At 43.3% G+C, this 23778-nt stretch overlaps 1 protein-coding gene across 2 annotated transcripts in view; it reads left to right on the top strand.

Annotated features, from left to right (window-relative positions):
• GDAP1L1 (ganglioside induced differentiation associated protein 1 like 1) overlaps window positions 1–23778 on the top strand; it is a 58590-nt gene that overhangs the window by 14937 nt on the left and 19875 nt on the right. For both annotated transcript variants that reach the window (XM_084854013.1, XM_084854012.1), the window contains exons 2-3: window positions 8909–9101; window positions 14504–14677. In XM_084854013.1, the coding sequence (XP_084710139.1) occupies window positions 8909–9101; window positions 14504–14677 (367 nt within the window). The remainder of the gene's footprint in view (window positions 1–8908; window positions 9102–14503; window positions 14678–23778) is intronic.

Below are 23778 nucleotides of genomic sequence, written 5' to 3'. Positions count from 1 at the left end.
CGGGCATTGGAAAAAATGCTGGGTATTCCGCTGGGTTAACAAGGCGGATACGGCATGGGGCACCCATAGTTGCAAAGGGGGACCACGTACAATGTCTTGGACTTTTTCAACAATGAGTGCCGCAGCTGCAACACTGCGCAAACAAGAGGCATAGCCTTTCGCAGTGTCTAATTGCCCAGTGTAATACCCTACTGGCCTCCTATGAGGTCCAAAATTTGACAGACAACCCCAGAAGCTACACGGAGGAAGCCGGGGGAGGGGGGTGGTTCAGTAAAGTTCAGATGATAATGAGCGGACATGTGCGCTAGGCTTGGCTGATGTCACTTATTTAGCCACACTGTGATTATAAATGTAACTGGTGAGTGTTGATCTGTGCTGCCTCTGTGTTGACAGAGCTGCCTTCATTGTACACGATTAAACTCGAGTTGGATCTTACCCATGTGTCCAGAGCTTAATTGGAGGGCAGCTGGGCACGGACCTCTAAGTCCAGTTTTGGACTTTTACCACAGCATCTCTTCCCATATTTACCTATCTGCACACTAAGGTAATCATCTGAGGCCCTCCTCAGATGCCTCCACCAAATGTGAGGTAGGTGGCTACAAGAGAGAGGGACTTTTCAGTAGTGGCACCACTCAGAGAGGCTCGTCTGGCGCCTATGTTATGGTATTTGGGGCACCCGATGAAGACCTTTTTATCCTCCCAGGCATTTTAAGAACTGCTTTTTAGTGCTTTTAGATCACCACACTTTTATTGTGGCTGGTTTTATGTGCAGAAGTGTTTTTACTCTTCATTGCTGATCTTTATCTTGGTTTTATGATGTATTGTTTATAATTTGTTGTTCTAAAAACATTTTAAGTTTTTAATGAATTGGACACTATGCAGAGAACTTGGATTATTGGGCAGTTGAAGAGTATCATAAATAAATAAATAAATAAATAAATAATATTCATCTCATATTCCCAGGGGAGATGCACATTCCCCACAGGAGGATGTGAATGTCCTCCAGGGACCTGCATGCTTTTTGGCATTTCAAATGAGATGTGGAAATGAACTGTGTACTCCAACTGTAGTACACAGACAGTATGGACTGTGTACTCCAACTGTAGTGCGCATGCCTCCATAACATTATGTTTTATTACCTTTTAATGTCCCCTGAACACATTCCAGTCCAGGACATTCATTCTACAATGTGCTCAGTATTAGCTCAGGGAGATGGACAAGATTCTTTTGCCCTGCCTGGCATGCAGAGTGAGTTGTGCACATCAGAACAAATCCCATAATACCCTCAGCCTGTGTCAATGAGCTTTTTACTAGTTTAGAATGAATGGGGGAGCTCATCTTGCACTGCCATTTTCCAAACACTTTGTGACCAATGTGATGCAAGTTGGTGACCAGTGAGGCTAGGCTTATGTGGAAAGTGCTGTGCCGAAATTGAGTTTGCAGACTTATTTCTTTCGGTTCATTACCTTTAGTTCAACTTCTCATAATTGGCTTATGTTCTATGTGCCTCGAGAACTCTGAGAAACAAGCAGCACTGAAATGCAGCTTTCGCTGTGGCGTTGGATGCGAGGGCACAGAATGAAATGAGTCTTAGTGCATTTTAAACAGCCAGCTCCACCTATTAAACTGGATGGCAATCAGGTGTGTTGAGAGATGGTTGATCTCGAGCAGTGGAGGCTGGTGGCTCTGATGTCAGTGCAGTGAATCTGTTCCAGGTTTCAGTCAGAACCAGTCAGAACTCTAAAGGAGCTACCCAAGGTGTGAAGGACCTTGGACAGCTCCTTGAGAGTTCTGAGTGGTTCTGACTGAAACCTGGAGCAGATTCATCACCGCACTGACATTGGAGGCACCAGCCTCCACTGTTCTCAACTACTGGGGATTTTAAACACACACTCCATAATCTTCTGCCAAGGTTGCTTTATGTGTTATTGCCTCAGGCTACTGCAGCCTATTCTGAATCTTTGGGTGGATTTAGTTGAAAAACTGATAGCAGTGCATGCAAAATATCCCTGGCCCAACCCCTGTCATTTCCAGTTAAAGTATTTCAGGTAGTAGGGCTGAGAAAGACCCTCCATCTGAGATCTTAGAGAGGCACACAGTATTTAGTCAAACTAAATACTAGCAAAACCTGTTTAACTACCATCTCTGTAATCCAGTGCTAGAGTTTGAACAGGAATTTGAATCAGTCTCACAGTAACTGCTTTAAGTTATCCCTTCAGGGAACCAAACCAGTAGCCTGAAAGAAAAGTCACGTAACTGTTGAAATACGTTGGGCCAAATGAATTACTCTCAGTGCCCTTTGCGGCCTTCTCTTCCTTTGTTCAAATATCACCTCACCCGCAAACTCACTCAGGAGATCCTAGCATCACTATTCTCTAAGCTTCATTGGCCAACCTTACAGAGCTGCTGTAAGCATAAAGCATTACTGAGATAATATATATGGAGTACTTTCAGTATTTAAACCAAATGATATAAATGCTAAATATTATTGCTGTTACTTAAACTTGCTTCATATACAACACCCAATCCAAAACTGCATGATTCCCCCGTTCCAATCTATGTAAACCGTGCTTTGCAGATACGGTGGGAAACCAGTTGACGACCGGAGCATGTATGCATTCAGCAATTTGCATGCCTGGAAGGGTAATCAAATGTTATGATCTAGATGTGGCTAACATGCTAATTCCTACACAAAAGTGACTTTTAGGCAGTAATCTAAAAAACAAAATAGTATCTACACGTCAGAAAACCTGAGCTGTGTTTGTTCTCACTAGTTTCTTTCACGAGGTGGACTCTCTGAATTTTACAGACTGTAACAGGAGAGAGATGCTTACCAAGCCCGCTGAGTTATGCTGTTCTCCCCCACCCCACTGCAAATCTATTGAGCAGCGTGGGCGGCAAAGGAATGCACACTACATCTTTCCTGTCTCAGCAGATCCTGGCACCTGCTGGAGAGAATCGTAGTAGGCTAGTGAAGCCCAACAAAATGCCCCTCTCACAGTCCAATGGCTAGATAATCTGGCGATGAAACCTTCAATCCAATCAGGCAGAAGCTTAAGGGTTTTATCCACATTCATTGCTTTTACCAACTAAAGGTAGCACACCAGGACACGATTGGATTAAAACAAACAAACCAGGCGGGGGGAATGTAGCTGGGAGAACTGACAGAGCCAATCAATCCCTTTGGTGTGATGAAGGCATTTAACCCTAACGTGTCTGTATCTCAACGGGGTTCTTGCTCTGTGTAATACAATTCCCTGCACATCTCATCGGCAAAAATCAAGAGTTCTCGTAGGCAGCCATCTATACATTTATTCGAGTGGTACAATCTTTTGGAGACTGTACCATGTCAGGATTCAAGGCACAAGCTGTTGCACATTTGAATGCTCCCCGCTGCAAAAATAAAAATAAAAATCCTGCCTAGTGCCCAGAAAAGCTACCCTGTTAGGAAGAACTTTAACCTAGTCTTCTCCTTCATGTACTAATTTTTTACATGTAAGCAGTTTGGAACTGGGAGAGCATTCACACGTTGAGTTTTCCATCTGCATTTTAAAGTGCAATATTCCAAAAGGGTTGTACTGTGATTCCCCCCACTACACACATGCACAAACATGCACACTTCAGTCATATTGATAGATTCTCAAATGGAGAGGAGCATCCAGAGCATATACTGATTATGGCTTTTATATTAATAGGTTGGTTTGTTTTTATGAAAAGTGCCCTGGGAACATGGTTGAAGAGCGATATAAAAATACCAATAATAAATAAATATTTAATACTTCTGTTGTGGCAGGTTCAGTATCGGGCATAGGAGAGACATAGTTGTTGCTGTTCAGTCGTTAAGTCGTGTCCGACTCTTCGTGACCCCATGGACCATAGCACGCCAGGCCTTCCTGTCCTCCGCTCTCTCCCGGAGTGTGCTCAAGTTCATATTCATTGCATCCGTGATGCTATCTAGCCATCTCATCCTCTGCCATCCCCTTCTCCTTTTGCCTTCACTCTTTCCCAGCATCAGGGTCCTTTCCAGTGAGTTTTCTCTTCGCATTAGGTGGCCAAAAGATTTGAGCTTCAGCTTCAGTATCTGTCCTTCCAATGAGCAGTCAGGGTTGATTTCCTTTAGGATTGACTGATTTGACCCCCTTGCAGTCCAGGGGGTCTTCTCCTGTACCACAGTTCGAAAGCATCAATTCTTCGGCGCTCAGCCTTCCTTATAGTCCAGCTCTCACAGCCATACGTTACTACTGGGAAAACCATAGCTTTGATTATACAAACCTTTGTCAGCAAGGTGATGTCTCTGCTTCTTACTATGCTGTCTAGGTTTGCCATAGCTTTCCTCCCAAGGAGCAAGCGTCTTTGAATTTCATGGCTACAGTCACCGTCGGTGGTGATCTTGGAGCCCAAGAAAATAAAATCTGCCACTGCTTCCATTTCTTCCCCTTCTATATGTCAGGAAGTGATGGGGCCAGATGCCATGATCTTAGTTTTTTTAATGTTGAGTTTGAGACCAGCATTTGCACTCTCCACTTTCACCCTCAGCAAGAGGCTCTTGAGATCCTCTTCGCTTTCTGCCATTAGGGTGGTATCGTCTGCGTATCAGAGGTTGTTGATAATTCTCCCGGCAACCTTAATTCCGACCTGTGATTCATCCAACTTGGCATTTCTCATGATGTACTCGGCATATAAGTTAAATAAGCAGGGCGACAAAATATATAGCCTTGTCATCCCTATCTCCAAAGCTTATATTCAACAGTCTTCACTAATGGGCACAGGCGAGAAGTAAGAAATCTACAGTGAGTAGCATGAATGGAAAGGTGGCAGTGGAGGGGCAGATATGATAAATCTAAGGTGGCAAGAAATACGTTAAGAAATGAGTTTCAAGGAGGGCTTTTGAAGGAGAGAGGGCAGGCGGCTTTTAAAAAAGATATTCTTACAATGCTGTTGGTATTCCCCTGACTATCCAAGCAGCTAACCTCCATGTAGGAAAACAGTTGCTTACCATAGACTAGGCAGCCCCTGCATGACTCAGTTCAGCGTACTCCAAGGATAGGTAGACCGTGGCCAGCTGTTTTCCTGTTTTAGTCCTGCATTGCACTGTGTAATTTTGTGCATTGCTGTTGAAACAGGCTGATTAATTAAACCAGCCAAAGCTGAATACAAAGTAGACTGCAGGAAGTATATAATCAGTGGGACAAATCATAGTTGGAACACAAGCTGGAAGCAAAGCTAAGTCAGAGATGATACGCAAGTTAAAGAAAGGGCAAACGCTTGTTAACCCGGAGGACCTGCCAGGCTAGCAGTGATTAAATGGTGGCTACAAATCCTGACCTTTGTGATATCATTGTGATTTAGCTATTTTTAAAAGTTAACTGCTAGAAGAGATGGAGAGTTAGACAACAGTCTTTTCAGAGAAATGAAGGCAATTGGAAATAAGGATTACCACTCATGGTGTGCCCACTCATCCTACTGTCACCTCTAGCAAACAGGTTTTGTGTTGTTTACCTGGGACACCTGCTTAACCAGAGGTGGAACTGGAACAAAATACTTTTTAAAACTGTTTTCTGAATTGCTTAAATTGATGAATGGAATAGAAATACAAAATTAATAATACTTCACTCTGGATAGTATAAACCACATCACACATGAAACTAAACTGAGAAATACATGGTCATTGATACTCACTACAGATGGACTAGTTATATAACTAGTTACAAAACTCCAGACGTCCATTTTCTTATAAATAAGCACAGATTTTTTTAAAAATGCATTCAGTTTCACCAAAGCTATTACATCCCCGATTTTATATTATTATTTTTTCCTTTGGCCTACTTTTGTTTCCCACTTTTATACACATATCAATCTAACTACCATTACAAATTACAAAACTGGGTCATATAACTATATGGAATAAACGAGGTGTGTGTGTGTGTGTGTGTGTGTGTGTACACGCATGTGCGCATATGCATGTATGTACACCAAGGGTGGTCTGACTTCAGTCTTGAGAAGTCTACTTTTAAAATTATTATTAGAGGCCCTGTGGTCCACCAATGCATTTTATATTTATAAAGCAAGAGGAAATGTACTTCATTCCATTCTCTCATACTCCCCCTCCCCACACACACACACACACACACATACACACACACACACATCCATCAGTCAGCATTCTCACTGAGCATGTTCAACCCTAGTCATAGGGTTGTTTGGGGGGTGCCCTCACATTAGGGCTTTTTTCCCTAAAGATTTTTTGTAGTTCTGCAAACCTTAGAGTTCCCTCAAGCCTGCTGATACCTCCCTCTTCATGGATGGTGCTGTCTTGGTTACAAAAGGATCCATTCTGAGAGAATGAGTGTACTAGTAGTATATAGGATGCCTTGCTGGATCACACCAAAGTCCACTTAGTCAGGCATTCTTCAGGCATTCTTGATAAGAATCCCAGTGACTAGCAAATGCTTAAGACAGGGGTCCTCAATGCAGCACCCACAGGTGCCATGGCACCTGTGGGCATTTCTAATGGCACCCGTGAAGCTCTCCACTCCCTGCTGCCCCCTTCAGAAACTTATTTTTTATTTAAAAAAAGCCAAAATATTAGGGCGCCAGATTTTCCTTCCTGTTACTGAACCTGCTTTTGAACAGCTGTTTATTGGGCAGGAAGGGAAGGAAAGAGACGTTTCCCCTTTGCTTGTTCTCTCTCTCTCTCTCTTTCTCCACTCCCAGCCTCTAGCCTTGTTATTTCTCTCCACCCAACCCCTTTCCTCGCTATTTCCCCTTTGCTTGTTCTCTCTCTCTCTCTCTTTCTCCACTCCCAGCCTCTAGCCTTGTTATTTCTCTCCACCCAACCCCTTTCCTCGCTATTTCTCTCCCTTTCTTGCCCCTAGCCTTGCCCTTTCTCTTCCACTCACCCCTTTATGTTTCTGTTTCTCTCCACTTCCAGCTTCTAGCCTAGGTCTTTCACCCCCCACACACACACACACACCTCTTTACCTCGCTGTTTCTCCTCCCCTCCCCTCCTAGCCTTGCACTTTCTCTCCCCCTCCCCTTCTGCCTTGCTATTTCCCCCTCCATCCTAGCCTCTAGCCTCACTATTTTTCACACACACACACACACACACACACACACACACCTCTTTTGACAAGACAGGCCCCACAGCACCTATTATGAGCATTTCTACATGAGGCTTTTATTGTGCGCTCATAATGGTCACTCACATTTTTTTGCAGGTCCTTTACATGATGTCATCAACCTCCAGGGCCCCTCCCATCCTTTCTGGCCATTATAGCAGCTTAATTCTCATCAGGGAAAATGCGATAAGAGACTTCAAAGCACGATAAATTTCCAGTGAATTTCCAGAATCCCGTTGTATCACAGCACCATCTAGTGGCTGTATAATGAAACATCTAGAACTTGCCCAGAAAGAAAAAACGTGGATGAAACCACATGAAAAGGAGCCAAGCTCAATCCTGCAAGGATTCCAGAAGCAGAAGCCCCAGTAAGGGTGTGGGATTTTAGCCTCATGTAGAAATGCTCTATGTGACTAGAAACATCCTCTATGGGAGCCATTTTGTGATGGCACCCACAGCAGTTTATCAAATTCCCAAATGTGCTCACTGGTCCAAAAAGGGTGAGGACTTCTGGCTTAAGAGGTCTGCCAACTGGAAATTGGTTAGTGGTCCACCAGTAGACATCTGCCTTCTGCCAATCACTGGCATAAAACTTGGGAAACAAAAAGTTTCTCAAAACACATTAAACACTTTTCAAAACAATTATTAGTCTCTAGCCTACTGCTCTCCCATATCTGTAGAAGAATCTCAGTAATACTGGCTTCATAAGGATGTTCATTTTCTCTAAACCACCTAGTTGACTTGAGTTGAAATTACTTTTTTCCCTGTTCAAAGAAAAATATCCTAATTTATATTTGCATTAAATGTCTTAATGTTCCCTTTTTAATTGTGTTTATTTATAATTTTATGATGCTTAGAATCTGTATTACCTATTTTTGCTCCATTGGTATTCTCTCCAAAATGTTTTGGAACTCTTATTTTGAATTCATTTGAAATTATTGTATTCTAGTGTTTGTCAATCAGTAAAGTTTATTAAAATTCTATTCATGGGTATCTGTCTGTCTACTTGGGAACTAAGTAGAATGAAAGGTACTAATTACAGATTTGGGTTTGCATATACTCCAAGCCTAATAACAGCCCTACGTGGAATACTTGTATCATGTTTCACCTATCATAATAAACACATATTTTCTTATCAGAGATGTATCGTCAGCCTTGACTGGAGTGCCTTGGGGAAGTATGCAAATTAGAAGTGAGATATACTAGGATAAATGATTAAAAAATGAATATGAATGAGCTAAGCATTTCATAAATACATAACACTATAGAAAAGCATAATAGGATCTTAATAAAGGCCATATGAACTAGAGGTTTCTCAGGAGAGTGATGAAACAGTAACTGCATGAGGTGTTTGTTTGGCATGTGTTACCCACCAGTGTTGCCTCTTTTTAGTTTTGAATGCCTGGAAAACAGTAGTGCACAAACAGTCGTTTGGGTGGCTTTAAAAGGGGGTTGGACAAATTCCTGGAGGAAAAGGCTATCAGTGGCTACTAGTCTTGATGGCTATGTGCTACCTCCAGTACCAGAGGCAGTGAGCCTCTGTACACCAGTTTCTGGGGAACATGGGCAGGAGGGTGCTGTTGCGCTCATGCCCTGCTTGTGGGTTCTCGGTCGACAGCTGGCTGGCCACTGTGTGAACAGAATGCTGGACTAGATGGACCCTTGGTCTGATCCAGCAGGGCTCTTCGTATGTTCTTATGATAAGTGTTGAAAGCCACCTCTTTACAGTGTGTACTTCCAGAGTCTGGTGGGCAGCACGGACTCATGTCTCCACTCATTTCTTGTTGCAGGTCCGCCTGGTCATCGCAGAAAAGGGGTTACCGTGTGAAGAGCGGGATGTTAGCATGCCACTGACTGAGCACAAGGAGCCCTGGTTTATGCGACTCAATCTTGGGGAAGAGGTACCTGTGATCATCCATGGAGACAACATCATCAGTGACTACAACCAGATAATTGACTACATGGAGAAGAACTTCACAGGAGGTAACAGACTAGGACAGTGTTCTTCACCTCAAGGCCTGAGGGCCGCTGGCAGCTCCTAATCGCCTTGAGTGTGGGTCTCTGCCTCTTTCTGTCATTCATTCGCTCTCTCTTTTTGCAGTAGCTCGGTCTCCGCAGGGGCTCATTAGCTTTGCCTTCTGGCTTGTTTTAGCGGTGGGCCAGTTGCTGTCATCTGGGCTATGGGAGCAAGCTTCAGAGGTGGGAAGTCAAGAGACCTGCCGCTCCTTAGCTGTAAGGTGTTGTGTGTTTGTGTGTGAGCAGGGGAAATGCAGGAGCTGTGAGCCAATTAGCTGTGGTGTGGGAGGAGCTCAAGAGGCAAAGAGCAACATGGTAGGCTAGCTGTAGTGGTGCACTGTGCAGGTGCTGGAGGGGAGGCCGAATTCACGGGTGAGGAGAGCAGTGTGAACTTGCACTGGGAGATTTTGCAGCACCTGGAGCCTTTCTAGTCGAGGCTTTTGTTGTGTGCTCGTGATCGCTCACTCCCAGTAGTTTGTGGGTCCTTTACACGACGTTGTCATCCTCCAGGACCTCTCCCATGCTTTGCAGCCATTATTATGGGATTTTTCTGAACAGGGAAAGTCTGGTATATCCTGAATGGCTATAAGAAATAAGCAAACAAGCACACAACTGTAAATAGGTCAGGTAATAATAGTATAATGTTATAACAATATGAACACACAATGAACGTAGTGGGTGTTAGTGATCTATTTAAAATAGATTATTGTTGGAACAATATAATTATACATATGAAAACAATATGACTACAATTGTACATATATTGGAAGATAACAGAAGCATCTGTATCACAGGTATACACATACAAATATTATAATTTGTTCAAAGGATCTCAAAGTCCATCCAAAAAGTCTTACAGGAATCCAGTGTAATCCTGTTTCGCATATGAGTTGCTTCTTCAGGTAAATAATAACTGAAAAGATATTAAGATATTAAAATCTATAGTCACATATATATGCACACATGTGCACACACAGGCACACACATGTGTGTGCATGCATATGCACATACATACACACACAGTATTTATTATTATGTTTATATTCACATTAGTTGTCAGTTATTATCATAATATGTACATGTACAAAAATATTATTCAAATAAACACAAACATTTTTGTTAAGAATTGTTACCATAATCTTATCAAATTTACATGAAAGCGGGGCTGTACTTTATAAGCAAGGAAATTGTTTCAACTCACCGTCCTTAGACTCAACAAAAAACGCTATGGCAGTATTGTAATCTGAATAGTTTTTCGAATGAAGCCACTTAATCTGCTGGCATAGCTTGCATTTTATCTCATAGAGCTTCACAGAGCTAAGAAAGAACAACACTTAAAGCATATAGTATCGGTGCATTACCAAAAAAATTCTTTGAAATGAGACAAAAAGTAATCAAACAAACCTCAAACCACAGGCTGATAATTTCTCCTGCTCTAACATCAATGAGTTGAGTTGGCAGCTGTGAGCATACCAATTCATAGCAGGTTTTAAATACCCAGTGTTAAAAAAAGGCTATGTCATCCACATTGCTGTTAAAGGTATAGTGTCTGGCTTCATATGCAATCAGAAAAATATCCCCAATACTTGTGTCTTTATATACTTGTGTCTTTATATATTACACAAAAGATGCCAGATCTAGAGAAACATTCAAACCTTTAGGAATCACAGACTGTAGTCTGAAGATCCACTCTGCCTCCTTACATAGCAGTAAATTATTATAATCTGTCCAATTGTATTTATGAGAATAAATTCTATCTATAACTAGGAATTTAAAGTCCTTATGTGTATGAGCCCGTTCTGCAAAATGTTGCACCAAGGGAGCATCCAAAACGCGGTTTCTTAATTTGGACCGATGTTCAATAATCCTAGTTTGAATGGTACAAGAGGTTTTTCCTATATACAATAATTGTTGTTCAGTCGTTCAGTCGTGTCTGACTCTTCGTGACCCCATGGACCATAGCACGCCAGGCCTTCCTGTCCTCTGCTCTCTCCCAGAGCATGCTCAAGTTCATATTCATTGCATCGGTGATGCTATCTAGCCATCTCATCCTCTGCCATCCCCTTCTCCTTTTGCCTTCAGTCTTTCCCAGCATCAGGGTCTTTTCCAGAGAGTTTTCTCTTCGCATTAGGTGGCCAAAATATTTGAGCTTCAGCATCTGTCCTTCCAATGAGCAGTCAGGGTTGATTTCCTTTAGGATGGACTGATTTGACCTCCTTGCAGTCCAGGGGACTCGTAAGAGTCTTCTCCAGCACCACAGTTCGAAAGCATCAATTCTTCGGCGCTCAGCCTTCCTTATAGTCCAGCTCTCACAGCCATACATTACTACTGGGAAAACCATAGCTTTGATTATACGGACCTTTGTCGGCAAGGTGATGTCTCTACTTCTTACTATGCTGTCTAGGTTTGCCATAGCTTTCCTCTCAAGGAGCAAGTGTCTTTTAATTTCATGGCTACAGTCACTGTCTGCAGTGATCTTGGAGCCCAAGAAAATAAAATCTGTCACTGATAACTCGCTTGGTCGCACAATTGGAAAAATGATGCAATTCAAAACGTCGATGATCCATGGGATGTTCGAAGACTTTGATTGGTAAGGAAAGATCACATACAGAGCAGCCCCCACATTTGTAATGCCCATAAGGTGAAGTTATATGTTGTGCAGATAGATCAATATCTGAGTGTACTAGAGGGTCTCTAAGTTTTTTTGTCCGTCTAAATCCTATACGTGGAACATTGCCGCATCCAGGTATATGGCTTACTATATGCCAATATTTATATATTGCTTTTTTGATAGAGAAGGACAAATTGGAATACTCCAGAGAGATCGTAATCTTATTATTAGATCCCCTATCAGGTGGATTTAATAACATAAGTCTAGAGACTGCATCTGCTCACGTTTCAGCATCCCTTATTATATTCCTTGGGTAACCCCTATCCACCAATTGTTGCCTAAATAGTATTTTTTGCTTCATATACTCATGATATTGTGAGGAGTTCTTCTTGAGATGTAAATGTTGTCCATATGCTCAATTCCTACGCAGATGCACAGGGTGGAAAGATTCAAAATGCAAAAGGGAATTCCTGTCAGTTGGTTTTCTGAATCCTCTAATGTATAGATGATTTTGTCTGCAGTATACCTCTGTATCTAAAAATGAAACACTCAGTGCATGGAAATGAGAAGAAAATTTTATAGTAGGATGTATGGTATTGATCCAGGTCAAAAATTGATGTAAAATGTATTGTTTAGAAAATATTAGAAAGATATAATCAATATAACGTTTATAAAAAAGACAATACTTATAAAATGGATTGAAGTTAACATTGCATATTGCAGTGTCCTCTAGGGATGCCATGAATAAATTAGCCACACTGTCACAGTCTTCCCCACTTTTCTCTTTTGGGGCAATGTTTGAATGGCCAACCTAGCTAATACCCAAGTACTGCCCTGTGCTACTGGGGATATTTCTGGGCAACAGTAGAGAAGTGTTCATGTACAATCCTGAGTTGGAGCAGTTGCGGGAGGTGTTGACAGGAAGGGTAATTATTAGTGATGGGAGAGACCCATTCCTGCCATGCCATTTCCTTCCAGTTAGATGCTGACATCCACTTTAGATATATATATATATATATATATTGATAGGAGATGGACTGTTAAGATTTTACATGAAGTGATAGGACAAAATCTGTTCATAGACCCCACAGCTATACCTTTAGGTCTTTTTAAAGAATCAGTGAAACCATAAGACAGATACTTAATTGGCAATTTATTAGCAGAATAATTCTAAAAACAGGAAGATTGTATATCCAATCAGTAATATGGATTAATTTAGAAACCATGAAACATGAACACACTGGCATATTTCATTAATAATTAAGAAGGAAAGATACTGTGGGGTGGGGGGGGGTGGACAATGTTTCCAGCTTTTTCTGTATAGATAGGATTGCCAATTTTGTTTACTGGCTCCACTTCTGTGGCTAACAAAAGCATAACAACAACAAAAAAGAGCTGGTAAGACTTTTTTCCCCATCAGACTCATGGAAACTCCTGTCAGGATTGATTCTGAGTGCAGGGAGATAGCAGCTCAGATTTAGAAGAGGAACAGCCAGAACCGGGGGATGCATTTTCCCAAGCTAGTTCAGATATGGGTAGGTGTGCTTCTCAGGTTACTAACTACCAGATGGCCAGGCCTGAAGCCCCCCCCCCCACTCCCCTCTGTGAGAAGGCGGGAGGAGGAGAGTGGGGGCTGTGACCTAAGAGATGCTAGACTATGGCGCAGAGCTAAGAGGGAAACATCAGAGGCGGAGCTCAGTCAGTCGACCCAGTTAGTGATGCGTGGCGACGTAGGGAAGCATCAATGGAAGGACGGGACATCCCTCCCTAAGTTAGTCTAGCCAGCCATCCTCACTTCAAACTGTAGGCAACGTTAGTGTTCCCATTTGAATCCCCTGCGGCATTCCTTTGTAGCTTGAGAGTCTTTGAAGATTTGCATCTGTAATGAACCTGTTGATAATGAATTAGAGGCCTGAGATTGAAGCCTCTGTATTTGTGTGTGAGTGCATCAGAAAGAGGGGGCCCAATGGGAAACGTGACAACTCCATTAGCTGAATTTGGGCATGGCATCCAGTGGTAAAAGGCACATATACCCTGTCATTAAAATTTTGTAACCTTATTTACTGTGGGTTGGATCCAGACAAAGTTAGTCATGCTTTAGTCCCATTGAAATCCAGGAAACAAGCCAAAAGTACCGCTTCCGGAACGGGACAAGTCAATGGAGCTCCCTTGTCTCATTCCAGAAGTAATACTCTTGGCTAGATTCTAGTTGTGCTAGCCAGTGCTAGCTTCCCATTGCACTGGTGGTCATTCCCACTAGCACAGTGGCAGCGTTGGATACTGCCCTATGTTGGTAAAGGGATGTCAGGAAAATCCCAGGGCTCCAGATTTCTGTTGCCAATCCCTAATCTAATATTTATTTAGAAGCTGTATGTAGAAAAGCTTGTTCCTTACCCAGAAGGCGTCTGGTCTCTGGGCTACTTCATACATTACAGCGGTGTGCTATCCTAGTCACATAAAGACTCTCCATACCCGCCCTGACTCCATGGTCTTAACATTGGCCATCCAATTCCAGTCTTTATACTGCCCATTTATTCTACTTTTATTACTTTTTTCCATTGCCCAAATGCCCAATTCCTTGACATATTGAATCTTGGATACAAAATAATCCATTTAAACTAAACCAGCACAACAAATATACTTAATTTGTTTCATTTATTTAGAATACAGAATTTGGATTTTTTTAAAAAGACTCATAAAAGCACTGCATATGTAACTAAAGACTGCTTGAATTTTAGTTTTTCTTGTTACGTTTCAGAACACGTTGCCCAGCTAATTCCTGAAACAGGGAGCCTCTTTCATTCCAGAGTGATGCAGTACAGAGAGCTCCTGGATTCTTTGCCCATGGATGCCTATACCCACGGATGCATTCTACACCCAGAACTCACCATGGACTCCATGATTCCAAAGTATGCTACAGCTGAGATACGCAGTAAGTGGCCACTAAAACAGGGCTGCCTAGTGTTAGAGAAAAGGCAAGACAGGGGACACATGATGATAGATAGAGGTGTACAAAATTGTGCATGGTGTGGAGAAAGTGGATAGGGAGACATTTTTCTCCCTCTCTCATAATACTAGAACCCAGGGTCATCCTATGAAGCTGATTGGTGGGAGATTCAGGACAGATAAAAGGAAGTACTTCTTCACACAGCGCATAGTTAAACTATGAAATTCACTACAAGATGTAGTGATGGCCACCAATTTGGATGGCTTTAAAAGGGGATTAGGCAAATTCATGGAGGATAAAGCTTTCAATGACTACTGGTCCTGATGACTATGTACTACCTCCAGTAGTAGAGGCAATATCCCTGTGTACACCAGTTGCTGGGGAACATGGGTGGGAGGGTGCTGTTTCACTCATGCCCTGCTTGTGGGCTTCCCATGAGCAGCTGGTTGGCCACTGTGTGGACAAAATGCTGGACTAGATGGACCCGTAGTCTGATATAGCATGGCTCTGATGTTCTTATTTTCTTATGATCTAGATAACTGTGCAGATATGTTTCATTTGTTGATTGATTAAAACATTTTGCAAGATCCCCATACCCAGTAGCACAAAACACTTAGGAAATGATCAACATAATAAATGCAAGTGGTGGACTATAGAAAGAAAGGGCTGAATGAAAACAGCATAGTTGCCTAGACTGTCGCCAGTCCTCCAGACATGACACCATACAGCCAAGCAGGCAGGGCTGCTATCCTGAGGAGCACCTGAGAAATGCCAGAAGAAATGGTGGCTCATGGAACAAGGTTCCAATTCAACTCCTAGAGAGCCAGTGTGGTATAGTGGCTAGAGTGCTGGACTGGGAGTCAGGAGATCCGGGTTCTAGTCCTCTCTTGGCCATGGAAGCTCACTTTGGGCCAGTCACATACTCTCAGCCCAACCTACCTCACAGGGTTGTTGTTGTGAGGATAAAATGGAGGAGGAGGAGGATTATGTACGCCACCTTGAGTTCCTTGGAGGAAAAAAGGCAGGATATAAATGTAATAAATAAATAAATTAGATTCCTGCATTGAGCAGGGGGTTGGACTCAATGGTCTTATAGGCCCCTTCCAACCCTGCTATGGTTCTATGAAGTCTTGCTGGACAGCAGTCCAGGCAGTTTGGTCTTATAACAGCTCTTGCTCCCATTCCTAATAGGAGCCTACCCATAGTTTAAAAGCAGAGCACATGGTTTGCAGGCAAATGGGATCAAGATCACTCTGTGGCATCTCCAGTTAAAATGATAACATGTAGCAGGGAGGAGAGAGGCCCCTGCCTAAGGCTCCAAAGAGGCCTGGGCAGTCAGAGCTCAGGTGGCCATGTGGCCTACTTTACAGTTCTCTATTTGACAGTGCCCTATATTTAAAGGACTGGGCAGTCCAAGTACAGTTTAAAGATAAAGAAACATTAGAAGGGAGAGCAGGGCCCTTGATGCGGCCAATCCACAGTGAGCGCCTGGACAGCGGACTGAGGAGGCACACAGATCCCCTGGTCCCAGTCTTCTTCTCTCTGGTGAGATGTATTGTATTTCTGTTTAAATTAGAGCAGTTATTTCTAAATCAGCATATGCACATTTGAGGCAAATCTGTGTCCTCTCTTTTTGGTGATGCATTTGCTCCTTTTTTTGGCAATGCAACAAGTGGCAACCCTAGTTACAGCAGATGATATTGGGCTAGGTGAACTAAAGATCTGATTCAGTGTAAGGCAGCCGCTGCGTGTGAGTGGGGTTTAGTTGTGGAGGAGATGGGTAATTAAGCTTGCAGGGCAGTTCTACTCAGTGTGCTGTCTCTGTTCATCCAGTCCGCGTAGTCCAGTCTTATGGGATCCTTCAGCTTGAGGCAGCCTATCCCCAGCAATCCACATGGTTGACAAGAACCAGAGTGGGAGGAATGGCATCACCCTTGTCTTTTCTTTCTTCTTTACCTCCTGTCCAAAGTCCACTTTGCACAAGGAAGCAGTTGCATGGTAGCCACTTTAAATGCAACCTCCTCAAGGCCGGTCACTGTGCACATCTGGCAATTTTCATCACACCACTGAACCCCCCCCTTTTTTTTTTTTGCATGGTTTGTGCTGGAATGGTAAAACTGGCACGTTTGCCTGATGAACTGAAGCCCTTGAGTGGCTTGCTTCATAAGAAGGGTGTCCGTGCTCTTGCATTCGAGGCAGCCATCAGACTGCTGCTTGTTCATGTGACTCAGGCTTCACTGTAGCATGGGTAGGTTTTATTCTGTTTGTTTGGAACTCTCATGTGGAGGGGTTGGGGAACAGCATGGGAGGGGGGAATTTAGAAGTGGGAAATGGCCAAGTGTAATCCTCCCTTCCCCTGCTTCTCCATTCTCGGTCCTCTGATTCATCGTCTTTTCTTTAAAAGCAAAAAGGATGGTTCTCATATGCATACTTGTGTGTAATGTACAGCTAGCTCAGCCTTCCCCAACTTGGTGCCCTCCAGAGGTTTTGGACTACAACTTCCAGAATTCCTGACGATTAGCCATGCTGATGAGAGTTGAAGTCCAAGATACCTGGAGGGCACCAGGTTGGGGAAGTCTGAGCTACCCCCTTTTAAGTAGCACTAGTGATAACAACTTGAAATAATAGAAGCAAACCTATGCAGTCTGAACCAAAAAATACAGGTTTCTTGGTCACTGGGAGCCAGTGTGGTGGTGGACTTAGAGTGGGGAGACTTGGGTTGAAATACCCACCTAGTAAAGTTTGTAGAATTCATTCTTTGCACATAGATGTCAGGGTGGACACTGAGCCCATAGAATCCCAGAGTAGTTCTGATTCTGAGGAAGAGCAGTCGCTCCTGGGAGGGGAGCGCGCTCCTCTTTCCCAGGGCCAACAGCTGACGGAAATTCCTCCCACCAACATTCCTAGCTTAGATAGCAGTCCAGGGAGTGACAGAGCACGGGAAGCAGACTTGATGGACGCGCGACGCCGACGCAGAGAGCGGCGCCAGATGGAGGGTGCGGAAAGGAGGCGGAGTGCCCGGTTGGCGCGCAAACAACGGCTGCACCCAGACGATCCAAGGGAAAAGGGGAGGGACTCTCCCTAGTCCTTAAGTTCAGGGGTCTGCCAGTAATTCCCTTTCAAACGGGGACCAACTGTTCCAACTTAGGGCATAGGTTCGGTGCTGCTCAGATCTAGTTGCAAACGGTATAGTTATTAAGTTGTAAAAGAAGAATAAAGCTTTGAAAAGAATCCCTTCATCTGTGTCTGGACTTGGCTACTAGATTAGACTGAGAAAGGCCTCCAAGGAGCCCTTGACAATAGTGATATGCACCCCCTGGGCTTATATGCAGATCAGAATGTAATTTTCCTTTGGATTTCACATTTCCCCAAATTTTGCAGAGCAGTTCTCAGCTCAAAAAAATACCAAAATGCATATAAACATGCACATTTTAGGATTAGGAGCCCCCTGAAGGAAAGGCAAGACCAAAAGAAAAGATCATCATCAGTTAAGCTGCATTCCTTTAAGAGCTACTTCAGATACATTTTGTACTGGAATATCATATCTTCTTAGGATATTGTGTGTGTGCAAATATACCCATGTCTCTTTCAGGATATGAACATACTGTAGGAAGCCCCAGATGACAGGTTCCCTGTGTGTGTGTGTATGTGTATAGCTCCTCACTAATATGTATACATATATATAGATACACACACACACACACACACACACTATTTAATGATATTTATGAATTTTTAAAAGCCATTTAAGCGATGCCCCAAAACAAGTCTTTATACAGAGGACAAGACATATGTTTAAAGGAACACATCTGACACTTGCAGTTTATGTATTTGCTACCAGAAACATTAGTGTAATAGCAACATATGCACGGCAAATCTAAGTGTTGCATAAATGTGTTGGCACTCCTAATACATGCATATATATCATTTGTGATGATGTACACATGCAATTTCCTTTATGCAAGTGATGTGACTGTAGGAAATGTTAGTCTTCTGGCCTCCTAAGCCTTGCCCAGTTTTTATTATTATACCATTTACTTGCGTCCCAGGCATCCAGCCATTTAAGACACATGTTTATGTGTGTCTGCGGCTCTTATAATTGATCAGAGACAATTATAGCTTGAAGGATTCCGATTCTGAATGACCAAAGCAGTAAAAAAAAAAATGGGAAGGAAGACACTAGAGGAAGACACACAATCTGCAGGGAGAGTTGAAGAATAGTCTGTCTCACTATACCAGAGAACAAAGGCCTCCTTATACCAGGAAGGAACATATGTCTACACTAAAGACCTTAAGTTGTTTAAGAATTATTTCTGTTTCCTAAGGGAGCCCTCCTGGCAACTGTAGTTCTGGCTATGAATGGGACTAAGAGCAGTAGTGTAGTGGCACATTCAGAAGTGCAGGGTCCCTTTGTGACAGTCACAGCTACGGCCCCTCGCAGCCACACCCCTTCTAAGATTGTACAGCCTTGTCAGATATACAGCCTTCAACTGGGATCCAAAAACAGTGCAGCTGAGAGTAAGGCAGGGGTATTTCAACTGGACTCCTGAGAAAAAATGCAGGGGTGTTAAAATCTTTTTGACCCACTCACTCATTCACTCACACACACACACAAACATTTTCAGTTTTCAAAATATGATACTGTATGGAAGCTTCACCCTCTCAACTCAGCTCTCATGGTTAGATCCCTTCTCATTTAAACAGCCCCCTTGCACACTTCCTTAGCACCCCAACATTACCCGTTAGCCTTCCCTAAGCTCCTTCATTATATCTCCCCCTCCAACAGAAAAGTCCACACACCCAGCTGGATTGAACTACATACACACACATGTGCGCGCGCGCACGCACGCACACACACGATGTAGTGGTAAATTTGGAAATGCAAGAGCTCATCGTGACAGCCTCCAAGGGCAGTCCAAAAATTTTAGGCAGCTGTGTCAATCCATATCAACAAACCAGTTCTAGTTTTCATCTCCACCAGGAGCACGTCTTTGGTAAAGAGAATTGGTCTTAATTGCCCATTCCAGACCAAGTCATCCCAAATACTTTGCATTCTAGCACGGAACAATGTAATGTTGCTTGGAAAATTCATTCCTCCCACAGCTACAGTGAGGATCGCAGCTAAGCTCAGAGGGAACAGGGAATTCTGAGGGGGGTGGCAGATGACATCAGAGTCCCTGCAAGTCCTGCCTCCACTACACCACTAAGAGTCCCTTGAGAATTCTCAGGATTCTTTGGGAGCATCATGGGTCAAATTGGTCTAGGTTTCTGATGTAGATATCCCATTTGCTTTCAGTTACATGAACGTTTGCAAAAGTTTTATTCATGGTGTAAGGGAAAAACGTGAGGAAAAATTCTCAGGGTGCCTGGAATTACTAGGGATTCCGGCACGCCTTCCCTGAATGGCCTCTGGTTTAGCCCAGATTATAAAACAAGCCCTGAGGGTGAAACTATAGGTTGTCTGGAAGCAGAGGTTCCAATAGACCTTGGCAGTTTACCCCTGGCTTAGTAAACCTCCTTCCTAATACATATTTTGAAATTCTTAAATCTGTTGGTCCACATCTCATTCTCTCCCAGAAAGTTTCCCCTGTTTCCCCTAAATCCACCTTGCCTTTTTACATAAGGTGTTTCTCCAGAAAGGGTCTTGGTTCTCCAGTTCTGTGGTCAAACGGCTCTCCTTTACTTCTCCCTTTTCCCAGACCAGTTTTGAACCAGTTAGGCTCTAACACCGTAAGTTGCCCTTTTGTGTATGTGTGTATATATATATATAGAAAGACCTCTTTTATTAAACTATGAACTGCACTATGATAGGCTGGGATTGTCATTGATAGGTACATGATGCTTCTAAAATGAGTGCAGAACCTCAGGCCTGGAGGCCAAATGTAGCTCCCTGGGATCCCAAGATGGGATCCCTCTGGGATCCTAGATCCTCCTGGGATCCCAGATGGCCACAGACCTTTCTTTTTCCCGGACCACCAAATGTTTGGTGGTTTCCCAGCTTTTGTGCAGTTTTTCACCATTCTAAAAGTTGAAATGCTTCTCTGAAGGCCTAGCTACTGGCAGTAAAAACTTTAAGCTAGAATATGCTGGCATTTGGGGTATTTTTTAGCTCTGCTCCTTTTGCCTTTGGCCCCACCCTGACTGAAATGCAGCCCTTTCTGAGATGGAATTTGGCTCTTGGGCTGAAAGAAGTTCAACACCCCTGTTTGAAAAAGTAATTGCTACCTGGTGGATAGTACTGAAGTATTAAGTTGAGCTTGCTTAAATGCAGATTTCGGGAATGGACTTTAGGCCTACCTGTGCATGAGGCTTTGAAACTTGATTCTGACACTCCAAAGAAGTGTGTAAAGTAGTAGTTTCTTTTAACCTCCCAATTTTCCTCCAACCCCCTTGAAACCCCATCAGCTGGGAAGTCTAGAATCTCCATGCTCAGAGCCCAGCAGCACGTTACTCTCGCCACTGGAGAGCAGTCTCACCATGCAAGAGTATTGCCTGCTGAGTATTCTGAAGGCTCCTGCAACAAAAGGCAGAGAAGGCAAGAGGGAATAGCAACCGTGCAGTAAAGGAGAAGCTCCTGGCTGACTCTCTTAGTCTGTTGTGTAAGAGGCAAGCCCAAAAGGCCTCAGCATTAGTAGGCCATGTGAGAGGAATGCTTTCACTTCTGGTCAGATGCCACTAGGAGCAGTTCGGCCAGGATAATCTCCTGAGACTAGGACAATCCTGGGCCTATTTGACTGTACCCGTTACCAAGGACAATTGCTCAATTAAGGGCGCGATACCATGTTGATTCGAACTGTGGTGCTGGAGAAGACTCTTATGAGTCCCCTGGACTGCAAGGAGGTCAAATCAGTTAATCCTAAAGGAAATCAACCCTGACTGCTCATTGGAAGGACAGATACTGAAGCTGAAGCTCAAATATTTTGGCCACCTAATGCGAAGAGAAAACTCACTGGAAAAGACCCTGATGCTGGGGAAGACTGAAGGCAAAAGGAGAAGGGGACGACAGAGGATGAGATGGCTAGATAGCATCACCAATGCAATGAATATGAACTTGAGCATGCTCCAGGAGAGAGCGGAGGACAGGAAAGCCTGGCGTGCTATGGTCCATGGGGTCACGAAGAGTGGGACAAAACTTAACGACTGAACAACAACAACCATATAGTTGGCTACCTCTGAAGTCAGAGGCTGCTGAGCGTCCTAATGCAGGGGGGCTGGAGTATGGAGGCAATCCTCGCCTCCATACTCTGTCCGCCCTGCATTTTTGCTAGATGGGCGATTATGCCCGTTTAGCCATGGTGCTTCGGAGCAGGAGGGAAGGCAGGTGGGCCAAGCATATGAAGCTGCGCAAGGCAGCTTCTTGGTTCCCACCCTGCCCCCAGGACTGCCCCATTTTCCCCGTCTCCGCGCTCAGGTTTCCAAGCACAGAGAGGTAGTCAGCGTGGTTCTCTCCACGCCCGCTATGAGGAGGAGGGAAGCATGGTTTACTGGCTCCAAGGTTGGAGCCCTATCTCCAACCTTAGAGCCAGTAAACTGAACAATCCTATGGCGCGACAGTGTCTAGGAGCCTTAGGATTGCTCTCTGAGTTGTTTATGCTCCTTTTACAAGTAAAAGAAGTTGTCTGTCTGTTTCTGTAAGTTATTTATTTATTTATTACATTTCTAATCCACCCAAGAACTAATGTTCTCTAAAGTTGTAATAAATAGCTGTTGAGTTTGACATCATCTGGTGTGTGTTACCGTTTCCCATAGACAAAATAGTCCATTCTTTATCTTCCTGTATTTCTCTTCCTGGTGGCTAAATTCACTTGCTTCTTCGACCCCCTTGGGAAATGTAGCCACAGGGAATAGGGCTAAACCAAGAACAGCCCTCAAATTCTCCACTCCATTTGTAGTCAGGGAATTTGGGGGCCATTTAGATTATTTGGGGAAGGGGAGAAAGTCTGCAAATATTGGGGAGAGGGTTAAGCAGTTGTAGCTGCAGCACAAATTTTTAAAAAACACCCATTTATTTATTTACCTTAAAATATTTATATCCCAGCTTCATTATCAAATCACAGGCCTGTGTACCAAATGCATTAAAGCAACAATTAAAATAACATACAAAGATCAAAACAACAACAAAGAAAATCCAACAAGTTAGGTATTAAAATATTTATTTTAAATAGTTTATATTTATTTAAAATATTAAAACAGGGGTTGGTGGCAGTTGGAGTTTATCTCTGTGGTTGCTTCCTGGCAGCTGCCATGCCCCCACCACAGAATGACCATGGGGGAGAGAGGAATGGAGCCTTTCTACACAAGGCTTTTATTGTGCGTTTGTGATTCCTCACTGACGGTAGCTAGGAGTTCTGAATGGTGTTATAGAGCCTCATGTATTTGCTCAATTCTGCTATACCACAGTGCCCGCTAGTGGTTGTGTAATGGAACATATAGAAAGGCAGAGAAAGAAAACCCATGGAAAAAAACACATGTAAAGGAGCCGAGCTTAATCCCACAAAGAATCTGGAAGTAGAAGCCTCAGTAAAGGTGCAGGTTAAAAGCCTCATGAAGAAAAGCCACAAAAAATGATATTACATTCAGGGCATTTTGGGAGGAAAAGGCTGTTTTAAAAGTTGTTCTTAAGAAAAGAAAAGTTGTTCTGCTGGAAATAGTAAACCTTTCCAAATATTTCACAGACTTTCCCACCACCATCCCATGCCAAAATGGTGTCTGGCCTGCTGTACCTCCCTTCCCAATTTTAAATGGAAAGTTCTCACTAAGAGGTAGCCAGGCTCTAAGCGTAGAATGGCCACTTACAAAGGACCAACAAAGAAGACAGAGAAGGACAGTGATTTGCATAACATTTGCAGATGGTATAGATGTGTATAGATGCAAAACCAAAAATAATTATTATAATTTAAAGAGAAATACAGCACATCTCACCATAATGTGGAAGACTGTGACCAGGTGACCTGCGTGCCTGCCTGTTCAGTCTGCTGTCCAGGGCTTTTCTACATGAGGTTTTTAACCCATTCCTTTACCAAGGCTTCTGCTTCCAGATTCTTCGCAGGATTAAAATCGACTCCTTTACATGTGTTTTTCCCCAC

Source organism: Heloderma suspectum, chromosome 4 (assembly GCF_057233095.1).
Source record: "Heloderma suspectum isolate Gila_16-S chromosome 4, 16-S_ref, whole genome shotgun sequence".
Lineage (NCBI taxonomy): Eukaryota > Metazoa > Chordata > Lepidosauria > Squamata > Helodermatidae > Heloderma > Heloderma suspectum.
This window is presented reverse-complemented; position numbering and strand designations above follow the sequence as displayed.